Source organism: Chiloscyllium punctatum, chromosome 22 (genome assembly GCF_047496795.1).
Source record: "Chiloscyllium punctatum isolate Juve2018m chromosome 22, sChiPun1.3, whole genome shotgun sequence".
In the NCBI taxonomy this organism is placed as follows: domain Eukaryota; kingdom Metazoa; phylum Chordata; class Chondrichthyes; order Orectolobiformes; family Hemiscylliidae; genus Chiloscyllium; species Chiloscyllium punctatum.
This window is the reverse complement of record NC_092760.1, coordinates 18,039,505-18,055,404: the sequence shown is the minus strand read 5'-3', so window position 1 is coordinate 18,055,404 and position 15,900 is coordinate 18,039,505. Positions and strand designations below refer to the sequence as shown.

At 47.0% G+C, this 15,900-nt stretch overlaps 1 protein-coding gene across 3 annotated transcripts in view; it reads left to right on the top strand.

Annotated features, from left to right (window-relative positions):
- LOC140493434 (CD82 antigen-like) overlaps positions 1-15,900 on the top strand; it is a 173,363-nt gene that overhangs the window by 53,512 nt on the left and 103,951 nt on the right. The window contains exons 1-2 of one of the 3 annotated variants that reach the window (XM_072591865.1): positions 1,517-1,685; positions 6,765-6,841. In XM_072591865.1, coding sequence (XP_072447966.1) covers positions 6,779-6,841 — 63 coding nt within the window. In that variant the 5' untranslated portion in view covers positions 1,517-1,685; positions 6,765-6,778. Of the gene's footprint in view, positions 1-1,516; positions 1,686-6,435; positions 6,569-6,764; positions 6,842-15,900 lie in introns of those variants that run through there. The other 2 variants (XM_072591866.1, XM_072591864.1) reach the window with 2 other exon arrangements.

Sequence of the window (15,900 nt, the reverse complement as noted above, 5' to 3'; positions counted from 1 at the left end):
AAGGGATCAGGTCAGGGGACTGTTTACAAAGTAGGTGGCTTCTGGTACCTGGAGTATTCACGAATACCAGCTTACAAAGGGGGGTCAGAGTTTAATACAGGCTATCAATTGGAGGGCATTGAGATGGGGATTTGGAGGGGGACGTTGAAGAGGTGTAGTGTATAAAGACCCAGAGACAGGTTGATGTGTTTGTGCAGAGATGGGATAGTGAGAGACAGTGAGGAAGGTGATTGGTGGATGAATCGATGATAAAACTGTAAGACTGTCGGCCTGGAGGGAATCTCTGTTCCTGACATTTCTAAGTGTTCTCCCACGTTCCTGGGCAGTCAGTGCCGAGGATCTTAGACTGTACCAACAGATCACTCTCAATTATAGATCCCTGGTGGAACAAGGTCAGTATCACATAGGTCACAGCTGTGAGGAGAGATGGGACCAACTTGGTTAGTTTTCACTTGAATGTCGAAGGATGAGCCGGTGGACCCCAGTCTGATCCCACTGGATGGATCCCTGATGGAGTAAGGCCTGAGATGACCCCAGCCTGATCCCAGGGTCACTGGATGGATCCCTGATGGAGAAGGCGCTGCCAGGATGAATAATCAGCTGGGAGGTGAAGCCAGGTTCTGGCCTGGAGTTGAGTGATGATGTGGGGTTGCCAGTGTTGGACTGGGATGGGCAAGGTCAGAAGTCCCACGACACCAGGTTATAGTCCAACAGGTGTATTTGAAGCCACGAGCTCTCACAGCGCTGCCCCTTCCTCAGGTGAGGCAATCCTGGTACACAACAACGCAGAGTTGCCGAGCAGAAACTGGTAGCCAAGTTCTGTCCCCATGGAGATGGCCTTAACTATGATCTTAGGGTCATGTCAACAACTGTTCAGTATCTGTAAAATCTTCCATCCTGCCCTGTTGTGTTTTGACACCGTCATCTTGCTAACTTGTTATGATCTCTTGACCTTTGTACAGCTTTGGATTAATTGTTACTTTGGTTATACCCTCAACATGTGACCCTTAGACCTATCATGTTATTCCAGCCATTTGGTTTGTCTGCAGCACTGATTTAATTTTGTTTTGGTGTAATTATCTCTCTGCTTCATCGGCCATCCCTTCACTTGTTACTCAGCCTGGTTACACTTTACTCACATCATTTGTACCATCTTTTACTCTTTCTGCCTGGAAATTCTGTGCCTGTGTGCTTCTCTTCATCTGACCTAACAAAGGGGCAGTGCTCCGAAAGCGTGTGATTTCAAATAAAGCTGTTGGACTATAACCTGGTGGAGTTGCGTGGAGTGGGGGCAAGGTGAGGCTGGGGACAGGGAAGTGACCTTGCCCAAGCTGGTGTGATCTCCGAGGTGTGAGGGAGGGTGAGCTGGGAATCCCTGGAGATTTGCAGCAGTGGGGAGGGTGGTCAGTGTGGCACAGTGACCCCTCGCAGCAGCAGGGGGAAAGAGCACCTTGTGCTTGCACCCAGAGTCTCTGCACGCAGTCAGACTGAAGGAGCAGGAAGCACACAACACATACAGCTGAGAACTCTCTGTGAAACAGATGTGTGTTTCACTTCAGCTGAGGAACATTAAATCCTGGCACAGCTCAGATTTGACTGACCCAGAGTGATAGACAGTCTGTGACCAGGAGTCTGCTGTTTCTAACTGCTGTCCACTTTAACGTCCTTTCTGCTGAGTCCAGTCGGTGAGTAGGTCACGGACCCTGTCCTACAGGTTTCTATTAGTTCTCTCTCAGACCATCCCCTCCCTCCCCAGCCCCTCCCCCAACCAGTGTCTCTAAGACAGTCTCCGTTTGTAATACAAACAGGAAGTGGTTAGAAACTACTGAGAATTAAACTGTGCTGCTACAAGAACCATCTGTCAGAGTGTATGTGTGTGTCTGAGTATGTGTGTGTGTGTGTGCTTGTGTCTGTGTGTGTGTGTGTCTGTGTACGCGCGTGTGTCTGTGTGTATGTGTCTGTGTGCGCGCAAATGTGTGTGTGTCTGTGTGTATGTGTCTGAGTGTGTGTGTGTCTGAGTGTGTGTGTATGTGTGTGTGTGTCTGAGTGTGTGTTTATGTGTGTGTCTGAGTGTGTATGTCTGTGAGTGTGTCTGAGTGTGTGTGTGTCTGAGTGTGTGTGTGTCTGTGTGTGTGTGCGCTTGTGTGTGTATGCGTGTGTGTGTCTGAGTGTATGAGTCTGTGTGTGCGCGCGTGTGTGTGCGCTTGTGTCTGTATGTGTGTGTGTGTCTGTGCGCACGTGTGTCTGTGTGTATGTGTCTGTGTGAATGTGTCTGTATGCGCGCACGTGTGTGTGTCTGTGTGTGTGTGTATATGTGTGTGCCTGTGTGTATGTGTCTGTGTGTAAGTGTGTGTGTGTGTCTGTGTGCGTGTCTGTGCGCGCGCGTGTGGTGTGTGTGTGTGTGTGCGCACGTGTGTGTGTGTCTGTATGTGTGTCTGTGTGTGTTTGTGTGTCTGTGTGTCAAGAGACCTGTACACAGCTCCCATTAAGGTCAATGTCCCTTTGCAATTCCCCAACTTTACCCACACAGATTCTACACCTATATCACTTGTTGTAATCAAGTTAATTTCATTTCTTACTAACAAGTTAATCTAGCTCCTCTTCTCATCTGCCTTTCCTTTCAATATGGCGTGTGTCCTCGGATATTTCGTTCCCCACCGTGACCCCCTTCCAGCCATAACTCTGATACCCACAACATAGTACCTGCCCAATGTCATCTGTGCGACAAACTCATTTCCTTTATTTTGTCACTGCGTGCATTTAAATACAACACCCTCAGTCCTGAATTGTCTGTCCCTCCCCTTCCCATAGTTGTCCCTTTATCTGCTGTGCCTGAAGTTAGATTCCTGACCTTTTCCGTACTCTCTGTCCAATAACTTGTTCTGGAAACTTTAATGACCTCTGCTCGGGCCTCCATTCACCACCACCAGCCACCCCACCCCAACTTTTTTCCATAATTCTCCACGTGACTAAAGCCCCTCTCTCTCGCTACTTAATTTAAAGCCCTTTCCACAGCCCTGGTTATGCAATTCTCCAGGACGCTGGTCCCAGCAGGTTCCAATTGGAGCCTGTCCCATCCAATCCCAATCCCAATCCCCGCTCCAGTCTCACTCCGATCTCAATCCCTGCTCCGGTCTAAGAGCTGCAGCAGACAGGAAATACAAGTGTGTTGCTTCAAACCTGTATCTCCAACCAGCTGTTAAAATACACCCACTCTCAAAACCAGGAGAACGGTCACCATGGAAACCAGAGGAGTGAGGGGAGAGTAATGACAGCAGAGGGTGAAGAATAGAGCGATAATGGATCCCAGTCCCTGCTCTGGTCTCACTCAGATCCTGGTCCCTGCTCCAATCTAACCCCAATCCTGATCATGGTCTCTGTTCTGGTCTAACCAAGATCCAGATCCCTGTCCCAGCTGTGCAGGGATTTCTTGGTTTGTATGGGAATATCAGTCTACTCTGTTCTCAGTTTGTGTGGAAGGAATCACTGGGAGAGTGGGGTTCCCAGTCGGAATGGTGCCTGTGTCTCCTGTGTTCCAGACCTCAGTCATATCCATGGTGCTGCCTTATTAATGGTTGAACCACTCGAGTGAATTTATTGCAATGTTTACACGACACACTCTGTCTTTTCTGGCTGTTTGCCTAGTCCTTGCTGTTTTGATGGTTTGCGTGCTAGGTTTCATTGCAGTAAACACAGTGACAGCGACGTCATGCCCCCTTGAGAGTGTGGATCCTGCTGTGCAGTTCTCCCCAGAGGGTGTGCCTTGCCAAGGAGAAACGTGGTCACCACAGTAACAGGCCTTGACTGGACTTCTCAAGGAGGTGCCCTGTGATTGGCTGACATCACGTGGTCTGCTGCCCTGCAGTGGGTAATGTGCCCAGTGTGTGGCCCATTCACTGTGGAGACTGCCCCCTAGGAAATCTGCTGTTTGACAGCTCACTCAGTGTTGACCCTATCCAACAAAACAGACCAACCCAGTTACACGCACCCTCCGTTACAGCCCCGGGAGATCCTTATTCATTATTCTCTGTCAAATGGGAATTCGTCGTGTGATGTGGCCCTCCTCAGGCCTGTATTTTCTGGAGCTGTTTGGCCCATTGAGTCGACCAGGCCTAGATAGTGCCTTGTTAGCTCTCTCACAAAAAAGAAACCGGAGGTCACTGGGAAAGCTGAGTAGGTCTGGCAGCGTTTGTGAAGAGAAATCGGAGTTAACATTTCTGGTCCAGTGACCCTTCTGATTTGTTGTGTTGGGCGGGGCAGCTTGCCCGTTTTTGAAGCTGCTGGTATTTTAAGAAGGTCAACCTGTGTGGGGGTGGGGGAGGGGGGTGCAGTATGTTGGCTGCAGAGTCTTAGAGCTGGAGAGCTCACTGACTGGTCGGGCTCCCTCCACTGCACGTTCCCTTGTCAGGGGTACTCCTGGAGTTTAGAGAGAGGCTCCTTCTCCATCCTGCCCCTTCAAGAATACCCATGGCCTTGCAGTCCCTGAAGGGACTCCATTATCGCTCTATTCTTCACCCTCTGCTGTCATTACTCTCCCCTCACTCCTCTGGTTTCCATGGTGACCGCTCTCCTGGTTTTGAGAGTGGGTGTATTTTAACAGCTGGTTGTAGATACAGGTTTGAAGCAACACACTTGTATTTCCTGTCTGCTGCAGCTCTTAGAGTCATAGAGACATACAAGCACGGAAACAGACCCTTCGGTCCAACTCGTCCATGCTGACCAGGTATCCTGACCTAACCTAGTCCATTTGCCAGCACTTGGCCCATATCCCTCTAAACCTTCCCTATTCATGTACTCATCCACATACCTTTTAAATGTTGTAATTGTACCAGCCTCCACTTCCTCTGACTTGAGTAAATCGTTAACGTTTGGAACTTTGGTCAGTTATAGCTTTGGCTTTCTGCATTTCCCTGGCACCGACAGCTCTCCTGCAGGTCTCCCTACGTTGCTGCAGCTCCAATCTGATTGTCCATTAGTGTCCAACCCAGTTCCCCTCACACTGCTGGGTCACTGCTGTCTGTGCACATATCCTCACCACGAGCCTACCCTCTCTCGCCTGTCCCACCGTCTGTTCTCTGCCTCACTGAGCTTCCTGTCTCCATGGCAATCCAGTAGTGTCTCCACCTTTCAAAGACACGACAGCCTCTGGGCTGTAGCTTCTGAGCACGCTCAGCCCTGGAGCAATGGGTTTGAAATTCGATATAGTGACTCCTCTGTCAATGGGGCCTCACTGCCCACCTCCTCGGCCTCACTCCCTACCTCCTCGGCCTCACTGCCTACCTCCTCGGCCTCACTCCCTACCTCCTCGGCCTCACTGCCCACCTCCTCGGCCTCACTCCCTACCTCCTCGGCCTCACTGCCTACCTCCTCGGCCTCACTCCCTACCTCCTCGGCCTCACTGCCTACCTCCTCGGCCTCACTGCCTACCTCCTCGGCCTCACTGCCTACCTCCTCAACCTCACTGCCTACCTCCTCAACCTCACTCCCTACCTCCTCGGCCTCACTGCCTACCTCCTCGGCCTCACTGCCTACCTCCTCAGCCTCACTGCCTACCTCCTCGGCCTCACTGCCTACCTCCTCAACCTCACTGCCTACCTCCTCGGCCTCACTGCCTACCTCCTCGGCCTCACTCCCTACCTCCTCGACCTCACTCCCTACCTCCTCGGCCTCACTGCCTACCTCCTCGGCCTCACTGCCTACCTCCTCGGCCTCACTGCCTACCTCCTTGGCCTCACTGCCTACCTCCTCGGCCTCACTGCCTACCTGCTTGGTCTCACTCAGCCTCACTGCCTAGCTGCTCGACCTCACACCCATCTCCCCTCCTGTTTGGAGTCTCTGTGTATTACCCCCCCCGTATTTCTCTCTGATTGATGTTTTCCTCTGTTGTTTCACACATTCCCCCTCAGTCCATCCCTTCAATAACACCATGTTTATCCTTTTCCTGACCCCTCCTTGACCTCTTACACTGTCTGTCAGCACAACCTCAGTGTTAAAAATCACACAAAACCAGGTTATAGTCCAACAGGTTTATTTGGAAGCACTAGCTTTCGGACTACAGTTACCTGATGAAGGAGCGTCACTCCGAAAGCTAGTGCTTCCAATTAAACCAGTTGGACTATAACCTGGTGTTGTGTGATTTGTAACTTTGTACACCCCAGCCCAACACCGGCATCTCCGAATCAGTCTAACAGGATTGGGTGTGGATGGTTGTATCAATATCTTGCTGAAGCCTGGTGCGCTCTCTCTCTCTCTCTCTCTCTCTCTCTCTCTCTCTCTGAGCATGACTTGATCTCATAGTATCCATTTTCTCCAACCAAAGTGTGGGTCACTGTGACTCTTCCTGACAACTCACACCTTCACCCGCCCACCAGCTCCACTGAAGAGCTCCTCCTCTGAACGTCTCACTGCCTTTCGCTGCTCTCAATTCTCCTTTCTAATCCTAATTCTCAATGACACAGGTGGAAGGCTGGGCCAGGCCCCAGGCTGAAGGCCAGAGTAGGCCAAGCTGGGCCCCAGCCTGAGGCCGAACAGCTCTCCTACACAAAATCCAAAGCTGTTTCATTGTGAAGTTAAGAAGCTTTTGCTGGATTTAGTTGCTTTTTTTTTAAATGAGCTGTCTGCTGATTTTAAGAGCCTGGCTGTTTTTCACGCTGCCATTAACTGCCTGTTTAATTGGATATCGGTTCACTGTACTCTGGAATGTTTTGAAGGATGGAGATGAATATTAGTCTGAATAATGTTTCTGTTTCTGTCTATTCTCACAGGCCGTTGGGAAACCATGGGAAAAGGCTGCATTAAAGCCACTAAGTACTTTCTGTTCCTCTTCAATCTCCTGTTCTTCGTGAGTATAAGATTTCTCTGTCTTAATGACGAGTGAGTGAAGCAACATTCTCAGTAACATTTGTGGCCTGTTTGGAAAAGCAGGGTTTTCACGTTCTGAGATTCTAATGGTCTCTCTTTGTAAATATTCCCCCTCCACTTGGATGTAGGTTTGCAGTTCCTGAGTACATTTGCCTGTGGGGCTGAGGGAAGGTGCTGGGCCCCCATGTTTAGTAAAGAGCCGTGCTTCGCCCTATTAGCTCCTATTAACTATTCAATTCACCTTCATATTTGTTACCGGAGTATTTTGCCTTTAACTTTCTGCCATCCTCGGTGCCTGTTTTGTGGCTTTCTCCGTTACTCCCAGTCCATTAGATTAAATGTTCTTAGTGCTCTTCTTACAAAATATTACAGCTCATGAGGTTGACCATCAATCTCATCCTCTCCAATGATGGAAGAGGACAGTGCAAGAGATAAGGCTGAAGAATTCGCAGCAATCTTCAGCCAGAGGTGCTGAGTGAATGATCCATCTCGGCCTCTTCCACTGACCCCCCAGCAATACAGATACCAGTCGTCAGCCAATTCGATTCACTCCACGTGACATCAAGCAATGGTTGGGAGACGCTGGATACCGCAGAGACTACAGGTTCTGACAACCTTCCGGCATTGGTGCTGTTTCAGGAGGTAGTCACACCCCTTAGATTAACTACCTCTATTTTGGTAAGTGGCTAGGGATAGGACGGCACCACTAGTGAGGCAGCTAGAGGGATGCAAGAGCTAGTACTGAAAGAACATCAACCCTTGAATTTGTCTAACAGGTTTGAGATTTGTGCTACTGCACGGATGAGATTGGTGACTGTAGGGAGGATGGGCAAACTCATCATAGAACCATGGTACAGGGAGCTATTAAAGATGGGGGAGGAAATATACTTGTAAATAGACATTGTTTTCTTTGACCAGGATTGGAAGTCCCAAAGCTGTGGTGCCTTCCTGGTGCCCAGGTTCAGGATATTTCATCTGGAATGCAGAGGAATGTGGACTGGAAGGAGAAAGATCCAGTTGTTGTGGTCCATACAATATGGGTAGAAAGCGGTTCTGCTGAGGGAATGTGAGCAGCTAGGGGTTTAATGAAAAAGCAGAACTAAAAAGATTATAATCTCTGGATTACTGCCTGAGCCATGAGCATCTTGGCACAGGGCCAACAGGATTAAAGAGGTAAAACACATGGCTTAAAGACTGGTGTGGGAGAAACGGGTTTGAATTCATGGGACTGGGGAAGGAGGGAGCTCGTAGGAAGAGGAACTTAGAATAACTTGGCTCTGTTTGGAAACTCAACAGAATAATAGTTACAGTAAAGATTAGTAAATGACTGTTTGAATATTGTAACATCCCATCAACACACCCCTTGGCAAAAAAGACAAATCTAGGCACAGATTCTCTCATGCAGTTCTCCAATCCAGGAGGAAAAATAAACATCAAGAGAAAATTCAGAGAGAGAGTAGCAGCCAGGAGACATTCAGTGAAGTTCCCAACTCTGCTGAGACCCCGATAGCTTCTGGTATTACTGAGAAACCAAAACCCAGAGATTCTGATCTGTGAGAGCTGACCACACCCATCCAGACTGTAACACTAAAGCCCCAGGCCTCCCAAGGTGTTTCCACTGCCCCAGACTGCTCATAACCTCTGCCTCACAACCTCTCCTCCAAATAAAAGCCAGGACAAAATACCCTTTAAAGCCATAGCATTGTCACAGTCTTGGCGAAGTGCGTAACTAGGACTTTAAAGCGAATATTGGGGCAGGTGGGTTAAGGTGCATGGACAGTTGGTGGGGGGGGGGGGGAAGGCTCAGCAGACATTATTAAAGTTTTATAAGAGGTAATAGGACAGAGAGTACGGAAAGTCTCAGGAATCTAACTTCAGGCACAACAGCGAACAGGGTAACTACGGGGTGGGGGGGTGCTGTCAATACAGGACTGAGGGTGTTGTACTTAAACGTGCGCAGTATATGAAACGAGATCAATGGGCTTGTAGCACAGATTGAAACTGGCAGGCACGATGTTGGGGCTATCACAGAGATGTGTTTGCAAGGGGATCAGGGCTGGGAGCTCAATGTCCAAGGATACAATTCCTATTGAGAGGATGGGTGGGGTGGGGGGGGGGTGGAATTGGGGCTGCTTTGTTAGTAAGAAATGAAATCAAATTGATAGCAAAAAGTCATATAGAGTCAGAAAGTGTAGAATCTGTGTGGGTAAAGTTGGGGAACCGCAAAGGGAGAAAGACCTTGCTGCGTACAGGCCTCCTCAAAGTAATCAGGATGTGGGGAAGGAGATAGAAAATTCAAGAGAGGCACTACTACATACATCATGGGTGACTTCAATACGCTGGCAGACTGGGAAAATCACGTTGGTAGTGGATCTCAACAAAAGGAACTTGTGGAATATCTACAAGATTTTCTTTGGAGCAGCTTGTGGTAGACCTTACTATTAAATGGGTAATTTTGGATTTGGTGATATGTAATGAGGCAGTATTGATAAGGGAGCTTAAGGTTTAGGAACCCCCTAGGGGGCAGTGCCCATAATATGACAGAATTCGTTCTGCAGCTACCTGACGAAGGAGCAGCACTCCGAAAACTAGTGCTTCTAAATAAACCTGGTGGACTATAACCTGGTGTTGTGAGATTTTTAACTTTGTACACTCCAGTCCAACACCGGCTCCTCCAAATCATAAAAGGAAAGCGATAGGCAAGGTGGACATTGGACCACTGGAAAATGAGGCTGGAGAGGCAGTGAAATGGCGGAGGAACTGACTCGGTATTTTGTGTCAGTTTTCCCAGTGGATGACACCAGCAGCATCTCAGAACTTCAAAAGGGTCAGGGTGAATGTAGTGACCATCACTAAGAAGAGGGTGTTGGAGAAGCTGATAAATCACCCAGACCAGATGGACTATACCCCAGAGTTCTGAAGGAGACAGCTGAGGAGATTGTACTGGCGTTGGTGAGGATTGTTCTGGCATCAGTGGAGTCAGGAAGAGCCCCCGAGGACTGGAAAATGGCTCATGTCACACCCCTGTTTAAGGAGGGAGGGAGGGAGGCAGAAGACAGGAACCTATAGGCTGGTTAGCCTGACCTCGGTTATCGGTGAGATTTTAGAGTCCATTATTAAGGACGAGATTCAGGAGTACTCGGACGCACGGGGTAAAATTGGACTGAATCAATGTGGCTTTGTCAAGGGAATGTCATGCCTGAGAAAGCTGTGAGAATTCACTGAGGAGATAATAACCAAGTTAGACAGAGGAGAGCCAGTGAACGTAATCTATTTGGATTTCCAGAAGGTGTTGCATAAGAGGCTGTTAATTAAGATAAGATAATGTGGTGTTGGGGCAAGGTAGTGGAATGGATAGAGGACTGGCTGGCTGACAGAAGACAGAGTAGGGATAAAAGGATGGCAGCTGGTGACTAGTGGAGTTTCACAGGACTCCGTGTTGAGATCACAACGTGTTCACGTTATACATTAACAATGTGGACAAAAGAACTGAGGGAGCTCTTGTGACATTTGTAGATGAGCTAGAGGAAGTACTAAGGAAATAGGGAGACTGCAGAAGGACTTGGACAGGCTTGGAGAGCGGGCAAAGAATGGCAGATGGAATATAATGGGGAAAGTGAGGGGCGATGCACTTTGATCGGAAGAATAGAGGTGTAGACTATTTTCTAAAAAAAAGGATTTGGAAATGTGAAGCACAAAGGGACTTTGGAATCCTAATTTCAGGGCTCTCTTAAGGTTAATATGAAGGTTCAGTTGGCAGTAATGTTTGGATTGATTTCAAAAGGCCTAGAATACAAGACCAGGGATGTGCTGCTGAGTGTGTATAAGGCTCAGGTCAGACGGCATTTGGAATGTTGTCAGGAAGTCTGGGCTCTGGATCTAAAGGAGGTTGTGCTGGCCTTGGGAGGGGGTCCAGAGGAAGTGTACAGGAATGATCCCGGAGATGAAGGACTTGTCATATGAGGAGCAACAGACGACTCTGGGTCTGTACTCGATGGAGTTTAGAAGGATGAGGGACAGGGGGATCTGATTGAAACCTACAGAATACTGAGAGGCCTGGATAGACTGGCCATAGAGGTGATGTTTCCACGAGTAGGCGAGACCAGGACCCGAGGGTACAGCCTCAGACTGAAGAGTTGGCCCTTGAGAACGGAGATGAGGAATTTCTGCAGCTACAGATGGTGAACCTGTGGAACTCATTGCCACAGAGGGCTGGGGAAGGCCAAGTCATTGCGTGCATTGAAGACCAGGATAGATAGATCCAGCTCTTTCATAACACAATGGTTGCGTTCTTGTGTAACCCCGTGTTATAGAAAAATTGGTCTTTAGAAACAATGTTTGAAGAGTTGGCGATGTAATCGTGTTACAGCCAACACACGTTTTAAAGGTTTGCAATGTAGAAGAAAAGTCCCCAGTTTGTCAGTAAGGTTACAGAGAATTCATGTTAACAAAATGTGCATTACAGCAGAACCACCTGTCAGCTCTTGATTAGTAAGGGAATTGAGGATTACAGGGAGCAGACAGGAGAATAGGGTTGAGCTACGATAGAATGGTGGAACAGACTCGATGGGCTGAATGGCCTGGTTGATAGTTTATAGTCTTACAGTCTTCCAATCCAGGACAAAGCATCCCGCTTAATTGGCACTATATCCACAAACGTCCACTCCCTTCACCACCAACCCTCAGTAGCAGCAGTGGTATTCTCTACAAGATATGCTGCAGAAATTAACCAAAGGTCCTCAGGCAGCACCTTCCAAAGCCATGACCACTTCCATCTGGGAGCACAAGGGCAGCACATACATGGGAACACGCCCACCTTAAAGTTCTCCTCCAGGCCACTCACCATCCTCACTTGGATATATATACGGCCATTCCTTTAGTGTTGCTGGCTCAAAACCCCGGAATTCTCTCCCGAACAACATTGTGGGTTTACCTACACTGACAGGGAGAGCAGCAGTTCAAGGAGTCAGCTCACCCCCACCTTCGGGAGGGGTAATTAGGGATGGGCAAACAATTCTGGCCCAGCCAGCGACACCCATATCCCACAAAGGAACTTTTTAAAAAAAACATCAAGAAGGTGAGTTACTGACTACAGGTATGATAAGATTTTGACAAATTTAGAAAGACAGAAGGGTAGTATGGGAGAGTGCAGAGTGGAATTCAGGAGGTTGCATGCAAGATTGTGGAAACATGGAAATTCCCAAATCTCTGCTGGCATTTATATTATTGAACTGTGCGAAACATTGACAAAGGTCGAATTTTGGCAGGAGTTAAGTTTGCGGAAAAATATATATGATGAGAATATGTATCGTAAGGACTAAACAAAATCTTAAAAACAAATTCCACTCAGTAACATTCATAGCACAAGCAATCAGCAATTCATGAGAAAATAGAGAACAGTAAATTAACAAATTGGCAAGGCTGTTCGGCAACGGTGCAAAAGGAGAACTGCAACTGATAGAAATGAGAAGAGAATTGGTCATTGCAGGAAGCAAAGAATTTGGGACTTAGAATCAACCCCAGAATTGCTCAACCTTTCAAATGAGATGCTCGGTAACATTATGTCATGAACTGTACCAGAAAGTATTTGAAACTGAATATGTTTGAGGATTGATGAAGAGTATGGAGATCAAAGAGAGGGCATGATGTTGGTCGCAGGAAGATTCATTGGTGGCAGAACCTTCCAATTGTGTGATATTGGACGGTGAATGAATACCTACCATGTGTGGAAGAGACCTTCTGCGTCAAAGATTTTTTGCGAGTTCTAGCAGTTTCAGATTTGCAGATGATTACACACTAAAATCTTCAAAAAAAACCCAGATATTCCATATGAAATAACTGGTATCAAGCATTTTATCAGCTCAGGTATAATACCGAGTGAACTATCCTTGTTATTAAGTAGACCATTGATTGAAAAAAAGCACAGATGAAAATGGATATGAAAATGACAACGTCATTAGATTTCGAAAATCCATGAATTTGCAATTTACACAATTGGGACACTATGGTAAAAAAAATTAATGTTCTTGATGACAGTGCAGACGTTTAGAAGACCAAAAGTCAATTGTGTTAAAACTGCATAAAAATGGCCCCAAAGTGCTCCCCCACTGTCACCTCAGTCACCTGCCCTGCCTTATTTCCCAAGAGTAGGTCAAGTGTTGCACCTTCTCTAGTAGGTACATCCACATACTGAATCAGGCAATCTTCTTGTACACACTTAATTCCTCTCCATCTAAACCGTTAACACTATGGCAGTCCCAGTCTATGTTTGGAAAGTTAAAATCCCCTACCATAACCACCCTAGTTCTTACAGATAACTGAGATCTCCTTTTGAACTTGCTTCTGGATTTCCTGCTGACTACTGGGGGACTTATAGTATAATCGCAATAAGATGATCATCCCTTTATTGTTTCTCAGTTTCACCCAAGTAACTTCCCTGGCAGTACTCCCAGGAATGTTCTCCATAAGTACAGCCATAGAGTTGTCCCAAACCAAAAACTCAACTCCCCCCCCACCCCCTCTGTTGACCCACTTTCAGTCCTCTTTATGGCATCTGTATCCTGGAACATTAAGCTGCCTGTCCTGCCCATCCCTGAGCCATGTTTCTGTAATTGTTATGATATCCCAGTCCCATGTTCCTAACCATGCCCTGAGTTCATCTGCCTTCCCTGTTAGGCCTCTTGCATTGAAATAAATGGAGTTTAATTTATCAATCCTACCTCATTCTCTGCTTTGTTTCTACCTGTCTTGACTATTTCACTTGGTCATCTTCTCAACAGTCTCAGATTGATCCCTTTCCTCACTATCTCCCTGGGTCCCACCCCCCCCCCACCTTACTAGTTTAAATCCTCCCGAGCAGCTCTCGCAAATCTCCCTGCCAGGGTATTAGTCCCCTTCCAATGTAGGTGCAATCCGTCCTTCTTGTACAGGTCACTTCTACCCCAAAAGAGATTCCAATGATCCAAAAATGTGAATCCTTCTCCCATATACCAACTCCTCAGCCATGCATTCATCTGCTCTATCCTCCTATTCCTGCCCTCACTAGCTCGTAGCACTGGGAGTAATCCAGATATTATTACCCTTGAGCACTCCTTTTTAAATTTCTGCCTAACTCTCTGTAATCTCCCTTCAGAATCTCAACCTTTTCCCTTTCCTATGTCATTGGTTCCAATGTGGACAATGACCTCTTGCTGGCCCCTCTCCCCCATGAGAACATTCTGTACCCTCTCTGAGACATCCTTGATCCTGGCACCAGGGAAACAACACACCATTCTGCTTTTTCGCTGCTGGCCACGAAACCGTTTGTCTGTACCTCTGACTAGAGAGTCCCCTAACACAATTGACCGCTTGGAACCCAACATACCTGTCATTGCATTAGAGCCAGTCTCAATAACAGAAACTTGTCTTTTCACGCTACATTCCCCTGAGAAACCATTTTCCAAAACAGCATACTTGATTGAGATGGGGATAGCCACAGAAGACTCCTGTACTACCTGCCTACCCCTCCAGGTAGGATAACCGACTGTATCTATGATATTTTCTTCCTTCTTGAAACTCCCATCCGTCACAATCTCCAGCTCCGGTAAATTTCGCATTGCCTCTAACTGCTGCTCCATTTGATCTGATAAGATTCATAACCAAACACACTTCCTGCAGACACAATCGTCAGTAACACAAAAACTTTCCCGAATCTCCCATATCCAACAGGAAGAGCACATCACACTACTATAGGCAACCTCAGCACCTTCATCTACACACAGAGAAAAAAGCAGTCTTACTGCTTGAGGAGAACTTAATGTTTTATATTATAATAAAATTTATCAAGAGACAGATCTCTGTAAAACATTAAATAAATCCCCCACTACTTTAGTAAAAGTTTTTACAAGTAAAAATAAGATTTACAATGTTTATAAGTCTTCAAAATAACCACTTAGTGCTTCAGGCTCAGACACAAAACCTCAAAGTGGAACATGTTATTCAGGCAGACAAAACAGTGGAAACATTAAAAATGGAGCATGGAGTGTTGAAAATTCCATCTTTGGGAGATGCCAGGAAAATGAAACTTGTTGTTTTCAATAATGCCTCCTGCACACACCTTTGTGATCAGTTCACTGATCTCCCTATAGATAAGTATGGGAAACTCCTCAGTGACTCTCCGTGTAGATAAATACAGTATAACCCTCAGTGACTCTCCCTGTAGATAAATACAGGAAACCCCTCAGTGACTCCCCCTGCAGATAAATATGGGAAACCCCTCAGTGACTCCCCCTGTAGATAAATACAGTATAACCCTCAGTGACTCTCCCTGTAGATAAATACAGGAAACTCCTCAGTGACTCCCCCTGTAGATAAATACAGTATAACCCTCAGTGACTCTCCCTGTAAATAATACAGGAAACCCCTCAGTGACTCTCCCTGTAGATAAATACAGGAAACCCCTCAGTGACTCCCCCTGTAGATAAATACAGTATAACCCTCAGTGACTCTCCCTGTAGATAAATACAGTATAACCCTCAGTGACTCTCCCTGTAGATAAATACAGGAAACCCCTCAGTGACTCTCCCTGTAGATAAATACAGTATAACCCTCAGTGACTCTCCCTGTAGATAAATACAGGAAACTCCTCAGTGACTCCCCCTGTAGATAAATACAGTATAACCCTCAGTGACTCTCCCTGTAAATAATACAGGAAACCCCTCCGTGACTCTCCCTGTAGATAATTACAGGAAACCCCTCAGTGACTCTCCCTGTAGATAAATACAGTAAACCCCTCAGTGACTCTCCCTGTAGATAAATACAGTATAACCCTCAGTGACTCTCCCTGTAAATAATACAGGAAACCCCTCAGTGACTCTCCCTGTAGATAAATACAGGAAACCCCTCAGTGACTCTCCCTGTAGATAAATACAGGAAACCCCTCGGTGACACTCACTGAAGATAAATACAGGAAACCCCTCAGTGACTCCCCCTGTAGATTAATATGGGAAACCCCTCAGTGACTCTCCCTGTAGATAAATACAGGAAACCCCTCAGTGACTC